General features: G+C 30.4%; 1 protein-coding gene and 1 long non-coding RNA gene across 2 annotated transcripts; both read right to left on the bottom strand.

The window, feature by feature from the left end:
- Positions 1 to 1898: 1898 nt before the first annotated feature.
- On the bottom strand, positions 1899 to 6877 carry LOC128042299 (uncharacterized). Its single transcript, XR_008197467.1, has 4 exons — positions 6790 to 6877; positions 6232 to 6315; positions 5321 to 5376; positions 1899 to 2455 (listed from the first exon to the last, which is right to left on the bottom strand). It is a non-coding gene; the product is annotated as an uncharacterized LOC128042299 (long non-coding RNA).
- Positions 6878 to 8539: 1662 nt separating this feature from the next.
- On the bottom strand, positions 8540 to 14503 carry LOC105792677 (very-long-chain aldehyde decarbonylase CER1). The gene is made up of 10 exons (XM_012621370.2): positions 14338 to 14503; positions 13985 to 14211; positions 11094 to 11326; positions 10798 to 11017; positions 10316 to 10691; positions 10120 to 10227; positions 9413 to 9613; positions 9223 to 9318; positions 8971 to 9144; positions 8540 to 8853 (listed from the first exon to the last, which is right to left on the bottom strand). Exons 1-10 carry the CDS (start codon positions 14395 to 14397, stop codon positions 8689 to 8691), a joined length of 1860 nt encoding a protein of 619 aa, XP_012476824.1. The 5' UTR covers positions 14398 to 14503; the 3' UTR covers positions 8540 to 8688.
- Positions 14504 to 19242: the final 4739 nt, after the last annotated feature.

Genomic DNA, 19242 nt, shown 5'->3' with positions numbered 1-19242 from the left:
ACCTATTACTTAAATTCAACCAGCATCGCATTTTCACAAAGATGTAAACTTCTAATTAGAACATTTGTACAACAAAGGCCCTTATATACATGCCACAATATCTAGGTGACCGCCTCCAGACGTACCAACATTTAGAGTGTGAATCCAGCACAAAAGATATGGAATAAGCAATGTCCGCAAGTATACGGGTCAAGTTGTAATATAGTTACAACGAAAAAGATGAGTACTCCGAGGATCGTACCCAAGGGAGGTGAGTACTAAATTAATTCTAACCTAAACACAAATAGATCTAATTATTAATTTAAATAAGTTATAGTATGATAAAACATAAAAGCAAGTATTTTTTGGTTTTTAAAAATAATGAAATAGAAATAAAAAAAACCTAAGTGTAAAGTACTTTAGAAAACTTAGTTTATAGACTTTAATCAATTCTAGGCATGCGTAATTAGCTTGCTTTGGTGGTCATAACTAATTCCTATTTCAGGTTTTTACTCAATCAAGTAGCCATTACTCTAGCAGGATCTCTCGATCTTCCACTAAACTAATAGTTGGAAAGAACTACTTATATCTCGACCTCACAGTCCAGATCGATTTGGGGCTAAGGTGTTCATAGATAAGCCATACCAATTTTGGATTGATTCCCACCTAAATGACTTCCTAAGGTCATCAACCCTAGGGTTTAAGTTATTCCTCTCCTAAATAGCTAATCTTCTAAGAAAACCCTACAGAAGAATTAATTAATCACACCTCCACTCACTAATCCCCCATAAGAGGGTTAGTTCTTCATGGGTCTCATGAACACAATAAACTTGAATATAAAGATGAGCATAAATAACAAATCAAGAGTAAAGTTTAGAGAATCTTGTTTTATATTTTCAGGATGAAACGTAGAAAATCCACTAGCGTTTGATCGTATTTACAAACCACGTTCCCCGAAGAACAAAAAGAAAAGAACTAAAAATAAAATTAAGCCTAAAAACTACAAATTGAAATTATAGAGAAAAATTAATGTCTAAAAAAGCTATCCCTAAACAAGTGTTTTGAGAGCCTATTTATAGATTTAGGTTTTGTCATCATCCTCAACCCTAGGTCAGCTAACGTTCTCGTGTTTTAATTTCCACTGTGCAGACCAAAACGCCCATGGCTCGTAAGTGCTTCCCATACAAGACTGATGTCGTGACACCCTAGTCCTTGTGTCGCGACATCGAAGGTAGTATACATTGTTTAAGGGTAGCTTCAGGGGTGTGTCATGACATCCCTAGGCATGCGTAATTAGCTTGCTTTGGTGGCCATAACTAATTTCTATTTTAGGTTTTTACTCAATCAAGTAGCCATTACTCTAGCAAGATCTCTCGATCTTCCACTAAACTAATAGTTGGAAAGAACTACTTATATCTCGACCTCACAGTCCAGATCGGTTTGGGGCTAAGGTGTTCAATGATAGGCCATACCAATTTTGGGTTGATTCCCACCTAAATTACTTCCTAAGGTCATCAAGCCTAGGGTTTAAGTTCTTCCTCTCCTAAATAGCTAACCTTCTAAGAAAACCCTACATAAGAATTAATTAATCACACCTCCACTTACTAATCCCCCATAAGAGGGTTAATTCCTCATGGATCTCATGAGCACAATAAAATTGAATATAAAGATGAGCATAAATAAAAAATCAAGAGTAAAGTTTAGAGAATCCTGTTTTATATTTTTAGGATGAAACGTAGAAAACCCACTAGCGTTTGATCGCATTTACAAACCACGTTCTCCGAAGAACAAAAAGAAAAGAGCTAAAAATAAACTTAAGTCTGAAAAGCTATCCCTAAACAAGTGTTTTGAGAGCTTATTTATAGATTTAGGTTTGTCATCGTCCTCAAACCTAGGTTAGCTAACGTTCTCGTGTTTTAATTTCCACTGTGCGACCAAAACGCCCATGGCTTGTAAGTGATTCCCGTACAAGATTGATGTCATGACACCCTAGTCCTTGTGTCGTGACATCGAAGGTAGTATGCATAGTTTAGGGGTAGCTTCAGGGGTGTGTCATGACGTCCCTTGGCTATGTCGCGACATCTATGGCTATTTAGTGGTTCTGGCATTTTGCTCATTATGTCGTGACCTCAATCTCCCCATGTTGAAACCTAGCGACAAGTTTTAAGTTCTTATGTCTTCGAATGGTCTCTTGCACACTCACTAAATACGTTAGCTCGTCTTAAGGCCTCATTCGGCCACTAAGGTCAATAAAAGACTCAAAATACACTTTTTATTAAAATTAAACTAAACTAAGAAAACATAAATAAAACATACTAAAATTGTTTGTATTCAAGCTCTTCAAGTACGAAAATGAATTTAATCTGTTACACCGAATTATGGAAAATCACTAAGTTCAAAATGAATTATAACTACTACCTCGAGATAGTGTGTGCTTCTTCATTGATCCGGCTTGACAATTCTACAAGGTGAAAATCTAAGAGTAAGGAAAACAATCAGAGTTAGCATTCAGAATGCTTAGTAAATTCAAATGGAAACTAAACATGCCTTGATCATTTAAGGCATAATTAACTAACCAATTTAGCATTCAACTTAGTTACCCTTTGGGGCATTATGTTACAACTAAACATATAACAACATTACCAACTAAATGTGTTATTCACATTCTCAATTCATAGATAATATCAAGACTTTAACAAAATCAAATAACAATCCACATGTTAGCATCAATAATTATCATTTCATTTCCAACTCATAATTAAGTTTCCATATCCAATCAATTTAATATCGCCTGATGGAACTATAATAAAATGAACTCAAATACACGGGAATAAGTTGCTCACACAGCTTGACAGTATATTGAAGGTTGCTTACATAAGTTGACATTATACAAAATTGCTCACACAAGCTAACATTATATCGAGGTTACCTGTTCGAGCTAAACCTTCGATATGTCTACCCAAGAATTTGCAACAAATTCTAGATCTCGAAAAACCATGTATAATCCCTTATCGATCGCGCGTATAACCCTAATGGCATGTCATATGTATCCTAACCTTTTACTAAGTCCACATGGGCATCATTTTCATATATATGTCATCACCAATCTCTGTAATTATCCACAATTCAATCATATCCTATACAATATCACAATTTTAATTTACAAGTCGTATAATCAATAAATATTCATATTTACATCCTATACCATTTCAATATAGCCAATATTTACACAAACCTACAATTCAGGTCCATTTTAAAACTTATGAGTCAAATTTACTAATTCTACTCAAGTCTAATATATAAATAAATTCAAACATAATTAATACATAGAATAAATAGAGTGGTAAGTTCCATATGAACTTACCGATCAAAATACGTAAAGTGGATACTTTAATAAATAATCTGCAATTTTAGTTTTTCCCTAACCAACTCCACTTCAATCCTATTATTGATCTAAACAATCCTTTTATATCATCAATCAATACCAAATACTCCTATTCTATACTATGATATGAATGAACCTATATGAATTTGATTTTTTGATATCCTTAAAATTTTTTATTTTATTCAATTTAGTCCCTGAACTTAGGATAAGCATAACTTTCAATTTTTAGCTTCGGTTTAAAAATCCAGTTTCACATATTTTCATTAGGGACCTTATACTTTCTATTTCTAACAATTTTTGACAAGTTTTATATTAATTCAATTTAGCCCCTAATGTAACACCCCTAATCCATATCCGTCGCCGGATTAGGGTTCCGAGCCATTACCGAACAAGACAGAGTTCAGCACAGTCATTTATCACCTTCCATACACCAAAGAATAACGATACATTTATAACATTATCAAACTTGAATATCCTTAATTCAATTATTTTAAATTCAAATATATAAATGATAATTACAATTCAAATCAATCATACCTTACTAAGCATGTATCACAAATAAACACATTACAAAATTAAAACTAATTCAATTTAAACATACATCAAAGCTCAATCGAACATATTCTATAATTAACAAATTCGAACCAAACTTGTATACATCGAGTCATGTTCAAGTATATAATACTTTCAATATTCTATTTCCCTAAATCCATCGTATTAATGAAATTTTCATAATTAAATCATATTCAAGCATATATCCTCACTTTTCATATACAGAGAATATGTACGTACATAATTTCATTATCTAAATATCAAACTTTGCATTTCATAACTTCGCATATGTACATAATGAAACCAATATGTATACAACTTAATGTACAATAAAAATTTAACATTAGTAACATTATACTATGGCCTTACATACCTTTCATGTCATTATATTATACACATATGACCATTTCAATGAAATCATTCAATCATAAACTATACACACTCAATACAAATCTACTTATCCTTTAATCGACTAATCCAATAAATTTATAAAAGTTAAATTCAAACTTGTATTACTCACTTAACTATCATTACCCGAATTTGTATGCATCTTACTCATTAATTTTAAGCCTACTTTAAAAAAATCATTTATATATATCATTTAAAAGACCAAAACATGCATATTTATCTATTACAAGTTTATGCATATGAATGCACCATTTTAGCCATATCCAAAAATCCATACAATTCATATCATTTTACAAATACAAAATCGAATATTAAATCCACTTGCATGAGCAAATCATACCTTTATTAAATACTCCACATTCCTAATTTATTTCATAACAAATTGGCATCCATAAATAACCTCATAAATTATACAAAATTTAGCCATTAAAGCATAAGTCAAAATATGCCATTTCCTAATCAAACCATATCGATTCAAATAATAAAATCATACATATCACTTCACATTTTCCAAACCTATATCCATACACCAATTTATAGCATAAAACACACTTCCAAAATAGGTCTAGATCATGACCAAATATACACATGTTCTTCCATACCTTATAACCGTATATACACATGCACATTACTAGTTTCTTTCAAATCAATTTATTAATGTAAATATACTCTTACAAACCAAATTTAACTATCATTTCATCTATGATTTACTTAGCATTTCACCTATATGCCATAACCGGGTTCACTTAATTACTAAATTACATAACAATACCTTAACAAAGTATATCAAACAATACTCACATTTAAATATGCCATAGCCGAGATACCAAAATCAACATATCTAACACTTGATCAAAACCATAAAAACCATGCTTAACAAAATAAATAAGCCATTTTTGCATGGCTCAAATTAACATAACCGAATTCAAACATATTAACTAGACTATACATGCCATAAGTTCAATTTCAAACTAAGTAAAATACCGAAAACAGTACTTGATAGTGTGATAGACTTCTCTGACGATCGCCAAGCTCATAACCAACTTCCAAATCTATAAAACAGAAAGCGATTACACACAGTAAGCTATCAAAGCTTAGTAAGTCATAAGCAAATAAACATTTAATCATTTACGTAAATTAAGCTAGACAATTAGTAATAAACCATTATAATTTCACATATAATTGAATTTATCAACTTATATATCAAAACTTATATAATTTGTAATAACTTCCCTCGTTACCAATTAATCAATTGAACAATAATATAACTAATCATCACTTTCTTCAATACACATATACATCAAAGGCCGAATGCATATATATTCAAATATGCAATCACATAATTCATATTTCACATAACTTCATATCATCAATTCAAGTATACAACTTACCTTATTTTCAAATAGATAATCAATTATCACATACCTGGTCACTTAGCCTGATTTAAACATTCGTACACAACGTATCTTTACCCGTTGAACCATTCGAAATTAAAAAGGATACTCAGATAGTCGGAAGGCTCGTACAATGCCAACGTCCCAGACGTGGTCTTACATGTAATCACATATCGATGCCACTGTCCCAGACAGGGTCTTACACAAATCAAATACGATATTAATGTCCCAGGTATGGTCTTACACGTATACACAAGTCGATGCCAACGTCCCAGACGTGGTCTTACAGGAAAATACATATCGAAATCCTATGTCATGACATATGTATCCTAACTATTTGTAATGCTCATACGGGGCTTTCGGACGTCGTAACTCAGTCGAAACGAATTCATAAACATAGTTGCCAAGCTTGTACACATTCGGCTAATCCATATATTTATTCACATATTCATTTCAGCGCATATAGTTCACATTTAATTAAAAATTATAACATCTATTTGCTTATAAACTTACCTCGGATATCGACGGACGGAATAGACGACTATTCGATTATTTTTGTTTTTCCCCGATCCAAATCCGTTTTCTTTGGTTCATGATCTAAACATATTCAAATTAAACTTATTTAGACATAATTCCATTCAATTTAATCCAAAAACACATAAATGGAAAAATTACCATTTTGCTCCTGACATTTTACACTTTTTACAATTTAGTCCCTATTGCATAAAACACTAAATACACAAAATTTGCATGTATCATGCTAGGGCCGAATATTCCTATAGTCCATCTAAGTCCACACATTTTATTTATTTCACATTTTGACCCTTCAATTTACACTTTTCTTAATTTAGTCCTTAATACACATTTTTTATCAAAAATTACTAATTAAAACATGAAAATCTAACAACATATATTTATTTTCCATCATCTAACAACAAAAACAACAAGCTCTCTTCAATGGCATATCACAAAATACACAACCAATTCAAAAATTCAAGCATGGGCTTTGTAGTACTCGAAGCAACGATCTCAAAAACATAAAAATCATCAAAAACCGAAATCGTAACATACCTTTATTGAGCTTAGTAATGGCCGAATGCTTCAAAGCTCTTTTCTTTTCTTTTTCTTTAGAAACTTACGGCAAGATGAACATGATAATGCTTTTAATTTATGTTTTGTTTTATTATAAATACATTATAATATTTTATTTACTAATTTAACCTTTATAAGTTAATATATATAACATATAATATAAGGTCATTCTTGACCATTTTCATCCACTAACTTATATAGTGGGCTAATTGCATCATAGAACCTCCAAATTATAAAGACAACAACAATTAGGCACTTTCATATTTAACCATTAAATTTTTATTTTACGCGATTAAGCCCTTTTCTCAAATTTAGCACGCAAACAATAAAATAAATTCACGAAACTTTCACATATGTAAATTCACACATAATTAACACAGAAAATAATATTAAAATATTTTTAGACTCAGATTTGTGGTCCCGAAATTACTGTTCCGATTAGGGTCAAAATTAGGCTGTCAGACCTAATGTAACAAAGTTAACAATTAAGCTGAATTAACTATACAATCTAGTCCTTTTCATAATCCAAGCTTACAACCTATCAATTTCAAGCCTAATTCTTCAAGAAATCATCAATGAAAAATTTCTAAAACTTTAACAATTTTACAAATTGGTACATGGGCTAGCTAAATCAAGCTCTCATGATCTCAAATCTATAAAAATTATAAGAAAAAGACTTGAAATCACCTGCCAATTTTTTGCCAAATGGTATAAAGCCTCCTTGGGTTTGCTTTTTCATGGACAACATGAAGATAAAAAGATGAATCTTTCATCTTTCTCCACTAACTTAGTATATATAGTTTAATTAAAGTTTAATTAACTAGCTTAATTAATTTAAACATGGCTTAATTAACTATAATCATCCACTAACCATTCTTAGTGGATTTCATCATCATTATCCACTTTCTCATATTTAAAAATGGCCTAATAACCATTTTGGTCCTTTGTTTAATTTCCATTTTAATCCCCAAGTCTTTTGTCAATTAAAAATTTATAGTAATTGGTACTGTACAAATTAGTCCCTAAGCCTTAATTAATTATTAATTCAAAAAAATTCCTTGACCAAAATTTGATGTAACAATATATTATACACGTAAATATTAATATGTAATATTTATGAACTCGATTCACAGAAATGGGGTTCTGAAACCACATTTTTTGATACCATTGAAAATCGAGTCGTTATAGTGACATCGCGATGCCTAAAGTTGCAACGTAATTCACTGATTGACATTGTTACAACGTGGAAACCATGATGTTGTAACGTCAACCTGAACTTTTGAAAAATTTACAATTTGGTCCTAATTCAACATCGAGTTAGCAAAAGAACTTTTGTAAACTTGTACGGGACGCGTAAATGATTATTTAGCATAGAATGAATGTGAAATACACTTAATTACCTGTGTGAATGATCATATGGTGTATATTTGACTATAGTTGCTTTGACAATGAGTAGCATCTTGTAGCTCAGACCCAACGGTCAGGTCAGGTAAAGAGTGTTACATTGATTATGGAATTGGTTATACTCTAATTGTTTTCTCTTCTCATCTCTCTATTGTTTCCTTTCTCATCTACCTTTCCTTCTCACATTTGTCATGAGTTATAGCAATTTATGTAATCATTAATTTTTTATTACAAATTTGCAAAAGAAATTCCTTGAATCTTGCAATTGTTTACATCTTGTTTTTATTAATCACAACATAATTATTCATTATTATAAAAAACATAATTATTCATTAATAATTATAATTTATTAGACTTTTCTAGATAATAAAATATTATTACCAACCAATATTACAACTAGATAAAATACAAGGAAGATGGAAGTTGGTATGCAAGCATTAGTACTGCTACATGATTTCTCATAAGTATTATTGATTAAGTGGAGATTGGCAAGGGGCGAAATCCATTCTCAAGACTGGCCTCCCAAACTTTATCGACGCTGAAAATGGTGCCACCGCACTCATTCACGTCGAACCCTTCCGAAGCATGAATTATCCCGGCCACACGGCTCGCACTCATCGCCCTTCTCGGCAACCAGTCCTGCAGTTTTCAAGGTTTAAAAATGCATGCCACCAAAAAGTTTGACTTCATCTTCCACACAATCATTTCATTTCTAGACTTCTTTTTCTTTTTTAAACCTTGTAATTTACTACTAACCTCACAAGAGTGCAGGTTCTCCACAGATGCAGGAGCCACCATAGCCGGTGTAGTGTGGTAATAGCAGTCTTTCCGGACTTTCTTGGGTGGGAATATCGAAAATGGAATGAATATTGTTCCTTTTGGTGCCTTAAACTGTTCTTTATCGGTCAGTCCATCTCCCACCAACCATACCTGCAAAAATTTACATCATTCAAAAAAAAAAAACAGTACGTAAATATCATGGATTTAAAACTTTTTTTTTTCTTTTACCTTGGTATCGTATCTTTCGGAAAGAAATAAATTACTTTGAAGCTTGTTATCAAACTTCAACAGCTTCTTGTATTCATCCTCCTGCACTGTCAGCACCTGCTCAACATATAAAACTTAAGTGCAGAACTCAATTATCTAAACTTAAATGCTTTGATCATATATATTTTATCCAAAGGATTTTGAAGTTTACCTTGATACCCTTTTGACATAAAGCTTGGACTAAAACATAAACATCCTTGGAAACTCTGCCTCTCAGGAGAACTTGTGTTGTTTCTTTAGGAATACTGTTTAAGACAATCGCTGCTGCTAAACTGCTCCCGTCTACGACTTTTATTTTAAGCTGAGGGTTCCTTTTCATATAAAGCTCAACGTTTCTGCTAAACACCTCATGCTGGATTTTTTTTAAATACGGTTAAAAATTTTACAAGCTTCTGAAAAGTTATATATATAGAGAGAGAGAGGGGGGGAGTTAAATTTTGCTTTTAGTCCTTGTATTACAAGTAAATTATTGATTTAGTCTTTATATTTTAATTTGGTCAATTTATTCCTTTTACTTTTCAAAATTTAAAACTTCAAAACCTAAATAGTACTTATTCTTCAATAGATAAATTTTAGTCCTTATATTTTTTTCAAAATTTAAAATTTAATCTGATTCAAACAATAATTGTTAAAATCTATAAATAAAAATAAAAGTGGCTTTTTTATGTATTATGTGAAAATAGAAAGCTAACATGTATTATGTGGCTTTTTTATGTATTATGTGATAATATGTTTATCATGTAAAATTTTAGAAATAGCATAAAAATACCAAATTAAAATACATTGACTAAATACATAATTTAGGCATTTTATAGGGACTAATAGCAGAATTTAACATAAAAAGAAATATTAACATACCTGATTCAGAAGGCCTAAACTCAGCCCCTTAGCTCCTTTCTTGTCTGCATCTCGAATGGCTTGTTCAATCAATTTACTGATAGTTTCTCTTTGCCATTTTGAGGAATACTACATGAAAATATATGTGTAAAAAAAATATAGAATCAAATGACGAAGTAAATATAATTAACTAAAGGACAACATATATATTTCTTACTTGCATATTGTATTTGGGAACAACCCAAGCTTGAAGTTTGAGTTTCTTAAAGGCGCTCCGCTCTGAAATAAACGCATGGCCTAAAACCCAAGTTAAGAGCATAGACCAAACCGTGACGGGCCACATAAAGAGGAGGTACCATTTGGAAACTTGGGGCTTGGAGGACAACGAAGGGAACCCAAGGGGTAGATGGTAAATGGAGTCTGGTGTGGTTAAATGAGAGAGATGAACCACGTCCGGTGACTCTGCCTCTCTTTTTAGTGCGTTTTCATACACACTATCTGTTGATTTGTCCACCGTACCGTAGACATAATCATAGAGTGGACAGAAAAGAGTGTAATTTGTCCGAAACTGGGTGTGATGCAGAGAGTGAAACCTGTCGTAACAAAGAAACAAAACCCGAATATGAAACAACTATATTCGTAACACACACACACACACACACACACACACACAAAAGGAACAAGGCATGGTAGACTTACGAAGGGTTGTAAACAATATATTTGAGAGGAGGGAAGATGGTGTAGAACCATTGGGGAATGAACTCGAAGTTGCAATGTCCCATGTTGTTCAAGAAATCGATAACAGTAACGTATGTAAAGACTCCCACGATGTTAGCTTTTCCAATATATACCGATAGCAACGTAGGAATCAAAAGGAGCCCGTAATACGCAAGCACTTCTGCCATTGGGTGGACAAACGCTGCCCAAAACAAAACAATAATAGGTGGACGAGGTAGTAATTAAAGTGTATAGATAAAGAAGTGAGAGAGGCTTACAGGTGTTGGGTTCGGTGACGATGGAGGAGTGATGATGGGAGTGATAGCGAGCGTAGAGATAATGGTGATGCAAAGCTCGGTGTAACCAGTAATAGAGGAACTCTGCCGGACCCCAATGAAGTAGCAGTATGATCAGTGTCCCGTCGGCTTTAAAGAAGGGCATGTTAAATTGATCTTTTAACACTATCCCCGCCCCGTAGAACAATATTCCGTTCAGTATTATCTGATCGTCCCTGCCACCATTTCATAATTTACGATACCCGTAAAACAAAATAAAAATACAACTCACTACATTTCAAGAAATTAAATTAAAGGTTAAAGTATCCCTTTACTCTTCGTAGATTTAAATTTTAGTCTCTATACTTTTAATTCTAATAACTTAATCCCTCTACTTTTCAGATTTCAAAATAATAGTGTTAACAATTGAATCTAAATTTTGAAATATGAAAAGTAGAAGAACTAGATTCCCAAAAATAAAAGTACAGGGGCCTAGGGCATATTTTAATCTAATAAAATTCAGATTTAAGCATGTTACTGAGTTGGTGTCATCCGAGTCATCAACTCAGTTATGAAATTACAGAAATACCCTCCTTTCAAACTTATCTAAATTATATTTAATCAATAATAAATATAGGTGGAGCAGTAAGACAGAAATTTATATATATATATATACCAAATATTTTCAATAATTAAAACTCGGTACAAATGTTTGGAAAGTCTTACTTTGTTTAATTATTGAAGCATAACTACTGAATCTTCCAAATCTTGATATTGTTTAGTACATAATTATTGTAATTACTGAAACATAATTATTGGATCTTCCATAATTTAGATAAGTATATCAAACATGATTATGATTCAATAATTATTGAATCTTCCAAACTCAGGTAAAACATAATTTTCATACTTATCTAAACATAATTATTGAATCTTCCAAGTATATCAATAATTAAAACTCCATAGATTGATATATTGTTTATTACCTGAGTTTTATTTTAATATTTATCTAAACATAATTATTGTAACGTTATTTATTTAACTATTTCAATTACAGCTTTCTAAATCATGTTTTTTAATTTATGAATTACAGATAGTTGGACCAAAAATTAGAGTTTTTATTTCTTATAAATTAGATGCTCTCATTCTTATGTTCAAAAAGAATAACATCCACGTAAATCCCATCTGCTGCTCCTTGGACCACTTTTTTTGTTTTTCTGATGAAGACAGTGGGACTTAACTATAGTTCTACATCAGTAATTAATATTTTTTATTATTTTATATGTAAGGATTGAAGGATTTATTTATAACTACCTTATCACTTTACTTATAATTTAATTATTAAATAATTTTAAAATTAAGTTTTCTTTTATCTATATTGTGAGCCTGATAAAATATAGTCTAATACTATTATTAAAAATTCAATTGAGGTAGTGTCACTAATAAATTAAGTCCCAATTTAGTTGTAACATTATCAAAATTTCATTTCTTTTGTAAAACAATAAATATTATTTTGTGGATATTTTTGTATTTTAACATATCTAAAAAAATACATACAATGTCATAAGATTTGAATCTAAGACATCATGATCTTTACTATCTCAACTTTGTCATTCTAACCAAAGACGCATATTATCTTTAGATCAATTCTTTATAAATTAGTTATATAATTTTTACACCCATATTATAAGTGTTTTTGAATTGGTGTTACAAGTTAACCGAATACCAATCAATTAAAGATATTAAAATTTTAAAACAATAAAATTTCTTATAAAGTATGTATTGGTTTCAATAATTTTATAATTTGTTTTTAAATTAAATATTTAAAACTTAAAACTCCAAAATAAATGAATAGTTAAGTTAGGCTTTGTGATTCAACTTCTGGTGTTGGTTTATATATATATATAGTTTTTATTCAGAATATTTTTAAGGTTCTTTTAGCCTAATTCTTTTATCAAAGATCCTGATTCGCTTAATATTTAAGAAGATTTAGAACAGTAGAAATGAATTCAAACAAGGCTAATATAAAAGCAGATCGGATCTTGGGTTTGTCAGTTTTTGCTCAAATTATATCTCTGATCTGTCCGATATAAGCCTTAGTTATATAAAATCTGGGAATCCATTTTTCTTTTAATTTTTATTTCATGTTTAAGGTGGGGTTCGTGATTATTCGTCACAATAATATTGTTTTTAAAATTCAAATAAGATTTCTCTTTTTAGAAATGTTTATTATTACATCTAATACTTATCGATTTTTAAGAGCAATATTACCGATTCTTTTAAAGAAATATGGAGGATTGCTTTTTAAGAATGTTAAGTTGTTTTTAAGTAGGTAAATGTTGAGGAAAGGTGGGTCTCAAACCCTTAACGGAAGGTGTTGCCCCACTCTTGAATTTTATCTTCTTTAGGGAGTATCTCGGTTTAGGTAGATGCGATGTGCAAGCTCATGGGAGATATATCAATATTGTTAAAAGTTAATTATGAAAAGTGTACTTATGAGGTTCGAACCATCAACTTGTCTAGACAAGCAATAATACATATTCTAAGGTAAGGCATATAAGGCCTTGATTGATGGTTCAATCCTCTCAAATACACTTTTCATAATTAATTTTTAAAAATATTGACACGTTTTCTATGAACTTACAAGTCGTATCTGCATCAATTGAAATAGTTCCTAATTCTATAAACTTTTCGAGTTTTTCTCATAATAGGGAGAAAAAAACCCTTTAAATAGGAAAATACCTTTCATCGAAGGTCCAATAACTATTCCCCTCAACAGTAGGAATGGGTGTGATTTAATTTAGAAATTCGAATGGGTTTAGGGGTTTGAAGCATTTAAGTTGAAGAAATTAAAGAAAGCAGGTAAAGAGAAGAGATGGGAGAGAGGGAATCACCAGCTTCTCTCTCGGTCAACTTGGTCGAAGTCGATGCTCTTGTCAAGTATCCGGTTGTTCCCTTTGGCAGTGCGATAGCGAGAGTATGAAATCCATAGTTGATAGTGAATCAATCTAAACACCAGAAATGGTAAGACCAAAAACATGAACCAGTTCCTCTCGTTTTCATCTTTGCACATTATGAACGAGTAGGTGCTGTAAATTGCCCCCGGAACCACAAGCGCATACTGCAACCACCCAATTAAGATTCAAAGCTTAAGCCTTTTGCATGCATGTTTGTACATATATGTTAGCTAAATTTACGATTATAGAAAGAAAAAAGAAGGGGGAGAGGAGAGGAGGTCCGATGTTACCTTGAAGTTCCCCATTGACTTCCATGGCCAATCACTGAGAATGCCTGGTTTACTAGCCATGTTGCTCCACCACTCTTTTCTGATCCCTTTTTGCAACTCTACCAAGATATCAATCCCCTTGTACGTGTATATATAGCCAAACTCAAAGAATTCACTTAAAAGAAAATAAGGGTACTCTTTCACTAAACTACTAGTAAAAAATTAGATGGAACTAATAAAAAATCAGAAATTAGAAAAATAGTTAGAAGTAATAAAAAAATCAACAATCAAAATCCTAAAAGATACTCTTTTTTATTTCTAAATAGAAAATGTTTATTTTCATTTTGGGATTATTATTTGGTGGATGTAAGTGGAGGAAAACATTTCTACAACCAAGGGTTAGATGAAGACAACTATCTTTTAATTATATTTAAAAATCTAAAACAAGAAATAAATGGACATATATAATTACCTGGAATTTATATATATATATATATATATATATATATATATCTAATAATAACCCTTTCATTAATATAATTTTCTTTTTATATATTTTTATTTTTTAATTACTATTAATTTATATTATAAATATTTTAAGATAATTAAATCAGTAGAGCTGAAAAATGAAAGTGAAATCTCGACCTTGATAAAAATATGTCTGTCCTGATGAGTACAATTGGAATGCATGATTGAATTCGAATATTGGAAGTTATTGCCAAAAAAAAGTTCTTGCAACTCACGTCTTTAGAAATTGTTGTTGGGTATCATTATATTATATATGAATATTAAATTTCGTTTTTTATTGATATTCGTCATTTTATTACTAAAATATGTTTAAATTTACTATTCATGATTGAATTTTATATTTAAAATTTTCCACCAAATTTGTTATTTTATTAATTTTACCACTCACTATTAATTTGGTGATTTTAAAACTTATTTTAATAAGAAAAATTCTTTCAAATAATAGTTAACAATAATTTAATTTATAAATATTAAAAATAAATAATTAAAATTAAAATTTCTATTTAATGAAATAAAAACTTGAAAAATAAATATATATATCATAAAAAATTATTTTTATAAAATAATCATTTTCACTTAAATCTAATATTAAATTAATTAAATTATTGTTTTTAAATATTAAAGTGAAATATAAAATATTTTTATTAAATTTAATCTTCAATTATTTAAAATTTAAATTGAATAGAAAAATTCAATAAAAATATAACTTTAGTGGAAATTTTCAATAAAACACTAAAATTCAATATAAAATTAAAGAATAGTGATAAAATTGTTTTTAATTAACAAGGACAATAACAAATATCAATCAACTTAAAGTATAATAGTAAATCTCAATTTTCAGCAAATTTACACATTAACCCAATAGTTATTCCATTACTCTTTCAATTGCACAACAATTATAATTGAATTTAATTTTGGAGGTTGAATTAAAACAATCAAACAAATTCATAATATTATATATCATTAATGATTATTTCATGTTTGAAATCTAACTAACTTGATTAATTTCATATTTATAAATATTTTTATATACATATTTTTCATAAAATAGTAAATCTATATGGTATTTTATTTATATAATATTAGTTTTATGGCACATTCATCTCCTGGTGAAAAGAAATCTGCAAATTTAAAATCAAGTGAATGTTAGGTAATGTTTAAATCGCCATATAATAATTAGATTTAAGTGTAATTGTTTGTAATTACTCAAAGGCAACATGTTTGGGTAATTATTGTAATTGGTGGGTTCTACTGAATTGGATGTAATTGGAGCACTCTCATTACACTTTCTAATTCTTAGGGGAAGGGTGAGAGTTGGAGTAATTATGCAGGTAATTAAACTAAATTCAATTACCTTATGGCTTTCAAACACTCGTACATGATTTAACTTTTGAAAAATTATTTTTTATATTAGTTTATGTTATAAAAAATTATGTTATGAGTATAAACATGCATGAGTGTTTGGACTAAATTTATATTATTAAAATGTTAAGCAATTAGATAAAAATGCATATAATGTTTATTTTCTTGCTACTTTTATTAGTAAATGTATTATTCACTTTTTTTGGACTAACATATTACATATTACATATGATTATTTGGTTTTAATTTTTATTACTTGTTCATAATTTTTTCATTTTATTGATAATTTTATAATAATTAATATTTTTTAAATATGAATTATGTAATAAGGTACCCACAATTTGTAAATATAGTTTGTACTAGCAAACACGGCATAAGGAATTACATTGTAATTACACTTTAATAGTCAAAAACGTTTAGGAAATTGCAATTCTTTATAATTATAAGAGAATGCAATTACTATTCTAGTAATTACACTTCCATCCATTTATTTTGTGTTGTCCAAATAAACCCTTAGTTGAAATGTTAAATTAAAAGTTTTAAATTCTATCATAGTATTATTTTACTAAAAAACACGAAAAGACAAGAATACTATTGTATTAGTATGTGTTACTTTGTAAATGTAAAGGTATTTTAGTGATTTTTAAATTGAGATGATGCTAGTTGACTTGTGACGCCAACTCAGTCAATGGTTTAATACATGTATATAGATGGCTAAACCTACAAATTGACATCTAAATTATACCATTTTCCTCATTTTTGGTACTTAAACTTTTTTGTCACAAATTAGACCTATACTTTTTTTCCCAAGTTGGTACCTCCGTTAGTTAAATCGTTAAATCTATTTTTTAAAAAGACTTTACCAAAAATTGGTACCTAAACTATGTATTTTTTCCCCATTTTGATGCCTAAACATTTTTCTGTCACAAGTGGTATCTAAACTACTATTATGTTACCCATTTTACATAAATATATTATATCCATTAAAAGTCCAACCAATAATAATTTGCCATGTCATATAAACTTAAAAAGTAATTTTTAATTTGTTTTATTTTTAATTTTTTCTTTTATATTATTTCTCTTTATTTTTTTTCTACCTTTCCTTTTTTTTTCTTTGTCTTTCTCTTTCTTTTATAATGTATGATAATATTAGTGATGATGATTGAAATTCGCCATCCTAAGGTTGAGATGTTAGAGATTGATTCTATTTTCAAACTTGCCACATATTTGCTTGACCTAACGAGATCAAAAAAAATATTTCATTGATCAAAACTTGTGTTTCCAAATTAGGATCGGATAAATTGGTTGGACTAAGAATTGATTAGGGTTTTGGTCCAAAGATAGGGGTTGAATCGATTAACCCGTAAATCGATACAAACTGGTTGAACCAAGCCAAAAGAACAGTTGAACCAATTTTCTCTATTTTTATTTTTATGAATTTTTAGTAATTTTTGTGATTGGATCGAAAAAACTGATCGAACCGAGAATTGGTGACCTAACCGAATTGGCCATCGATTCGACTCGAAAGAAAGAAAAATAAAAAAAGAAAAATATATATAAGAGAAAAAAATATGTTTTGCCTTTTTGTCACATATCAATTTTTAATTGGTCATATTTAAAAAAAATAGATTTAACATTTTAACTAATGATTGAACTAACAGAGGTACCAACTTAGGAAAATAAAAAGTTTAGGTACTAATTTGTGGGTTATTTTTTTAAATAGACTTAACGGTTTAATTAACGAACTTGGAAAAAAAGTAATATAGGTACCACTAGTGACTAAAAAATTCAGTTACCAATATAGAAAAATATATAATTTAAATATCAAATTGTGAGATAAGGCCATATAGAAACATATACAAATTTATATTTAAAATATGAGTCGCGTTATGGACGTTAAAAAAACATCTATTTTCCCACGCGTTATGGGGCATTTTACTAAAAAAAACTCATTTTTTCATTAATTACCGAAATGGGCCAACTACTTAATTATTTACCGAATTGGTTCATTTTCCCCGAAATCGCTGCCACGTCAAGACGATATCGTGGTATCGCGTCAGACATCGTCAAGACGTCGGTAGCGATATGTTGACTCGTGGAAATCGCATCTTAGAGGAAGCGGTTTCCTGTTGAGTCAGCACATCGCGATGTCGGCCGACACGTAGCGCGTTCTGGGGGACGCGATTTTGACTTTTTTTTCACGTTAGGTTTTTTCGGCTTTTAGGGCTTAGGGTTCAGGCTTTTTAGGTCCGGGAAGAAATAATTTTTTTGACCTTTTTGAGCAAATAGTATAAAATCACTTCTAGCAGGATGCTATTTGAGAAGAAATTTTGAAATCGCGCCCTCGTGGACACACTCTTGCTACAGTAGGTCATGGATGAATTTTTTTTTGATGTTTCTGAGAAAATAGTTTAAATTCGCTTCTAGCAGGATGCTATTTGAGAAGAATTTGTGAAAATCGCGCCCTTGGGGACTCGCTTTTGCTATAGTAGCCTGTTTGAGCTGAGGTTATAAATTAGGCAGAAAATGTTCTCAGAATGCATAAGTCAGAGCAGAATCAATTTAGAGAGGCTAAGAAGGTTAGAGTTTCAAATATGAGTGAACGTATTAGTGTTGTTATTTACTACGATGGTGAGGTTTGCCACACCGAGAATGGTGTTGTTTTTTTGTCGGAGAATACGGTGCGACTGGTTTTTAACCAGAACATAGATTTGACAGAACTTCGTAAAAGAATTAGGCGTAAAATTTTCGGAACGACACCAATGAAAGTTCTGTCTATCACGTATCGATTTTGTTCTTCTGTTGATCCGGTGACATATGACTCGTTCGACATAAAAGGTGCTCGTAGCTTAGAGGCAATGGTGCAGACTCATCTTGCTAGTGGAGCAGCTTATATTGAGTTATATGTACAATTTACATCGCCAACTGATGTACTTGCGACCAGTGTTCGAGATGTATACATGACCCCTGGCCGACACTCGGTTAGCGGGTTACAAAGTATGGAATAGCCCATGTTCGGTAGCGGTGTCGAATGCA

The sequence above is a fragment of the Gossypium raimondii genome, chromosome 7 (genome assembly GCF_025698545.1).
Source record: "Gossypium raimondii isolate GPD5lz chromosome 7, ASM2569854v1, whole genome shotgun sequence".
Taxonomy (NCBI): Eukaryota; Viridiplantae; Streptophyta; class Magnoliopsida; order Malvales; family Malvaceae; genus Gossypium; species Gossypium raimondii.
Note: the sequence above shows the minus strand (reverse complement) of the source record. Positions and strands in the feature narration are given on the sequence as shown.

Coding starts and splice junctions, on each gene's coding strand:
- LOC105792677 (XM_012621370.2), bottom strand. CDS start 14,397: ATGGCTAGTAAACCAGGCATTCTCAGTGATTGGCCATGGAAGTCAATG. Junction 14,212..14,337: donor AGTCAATGGGGAACTTCAAG/GTAACATCGGAC, acceptor GGGTGGTTGCAG/TATGCGCTTGTGGTTCCGGG. Junction 9,145..9,222: donor CCGAAAGATACGATACCAAG/GTAAAAGAAAAA, acceptor AAATTTTTGCAG/GTATGGTTGGTGGGAGATGG.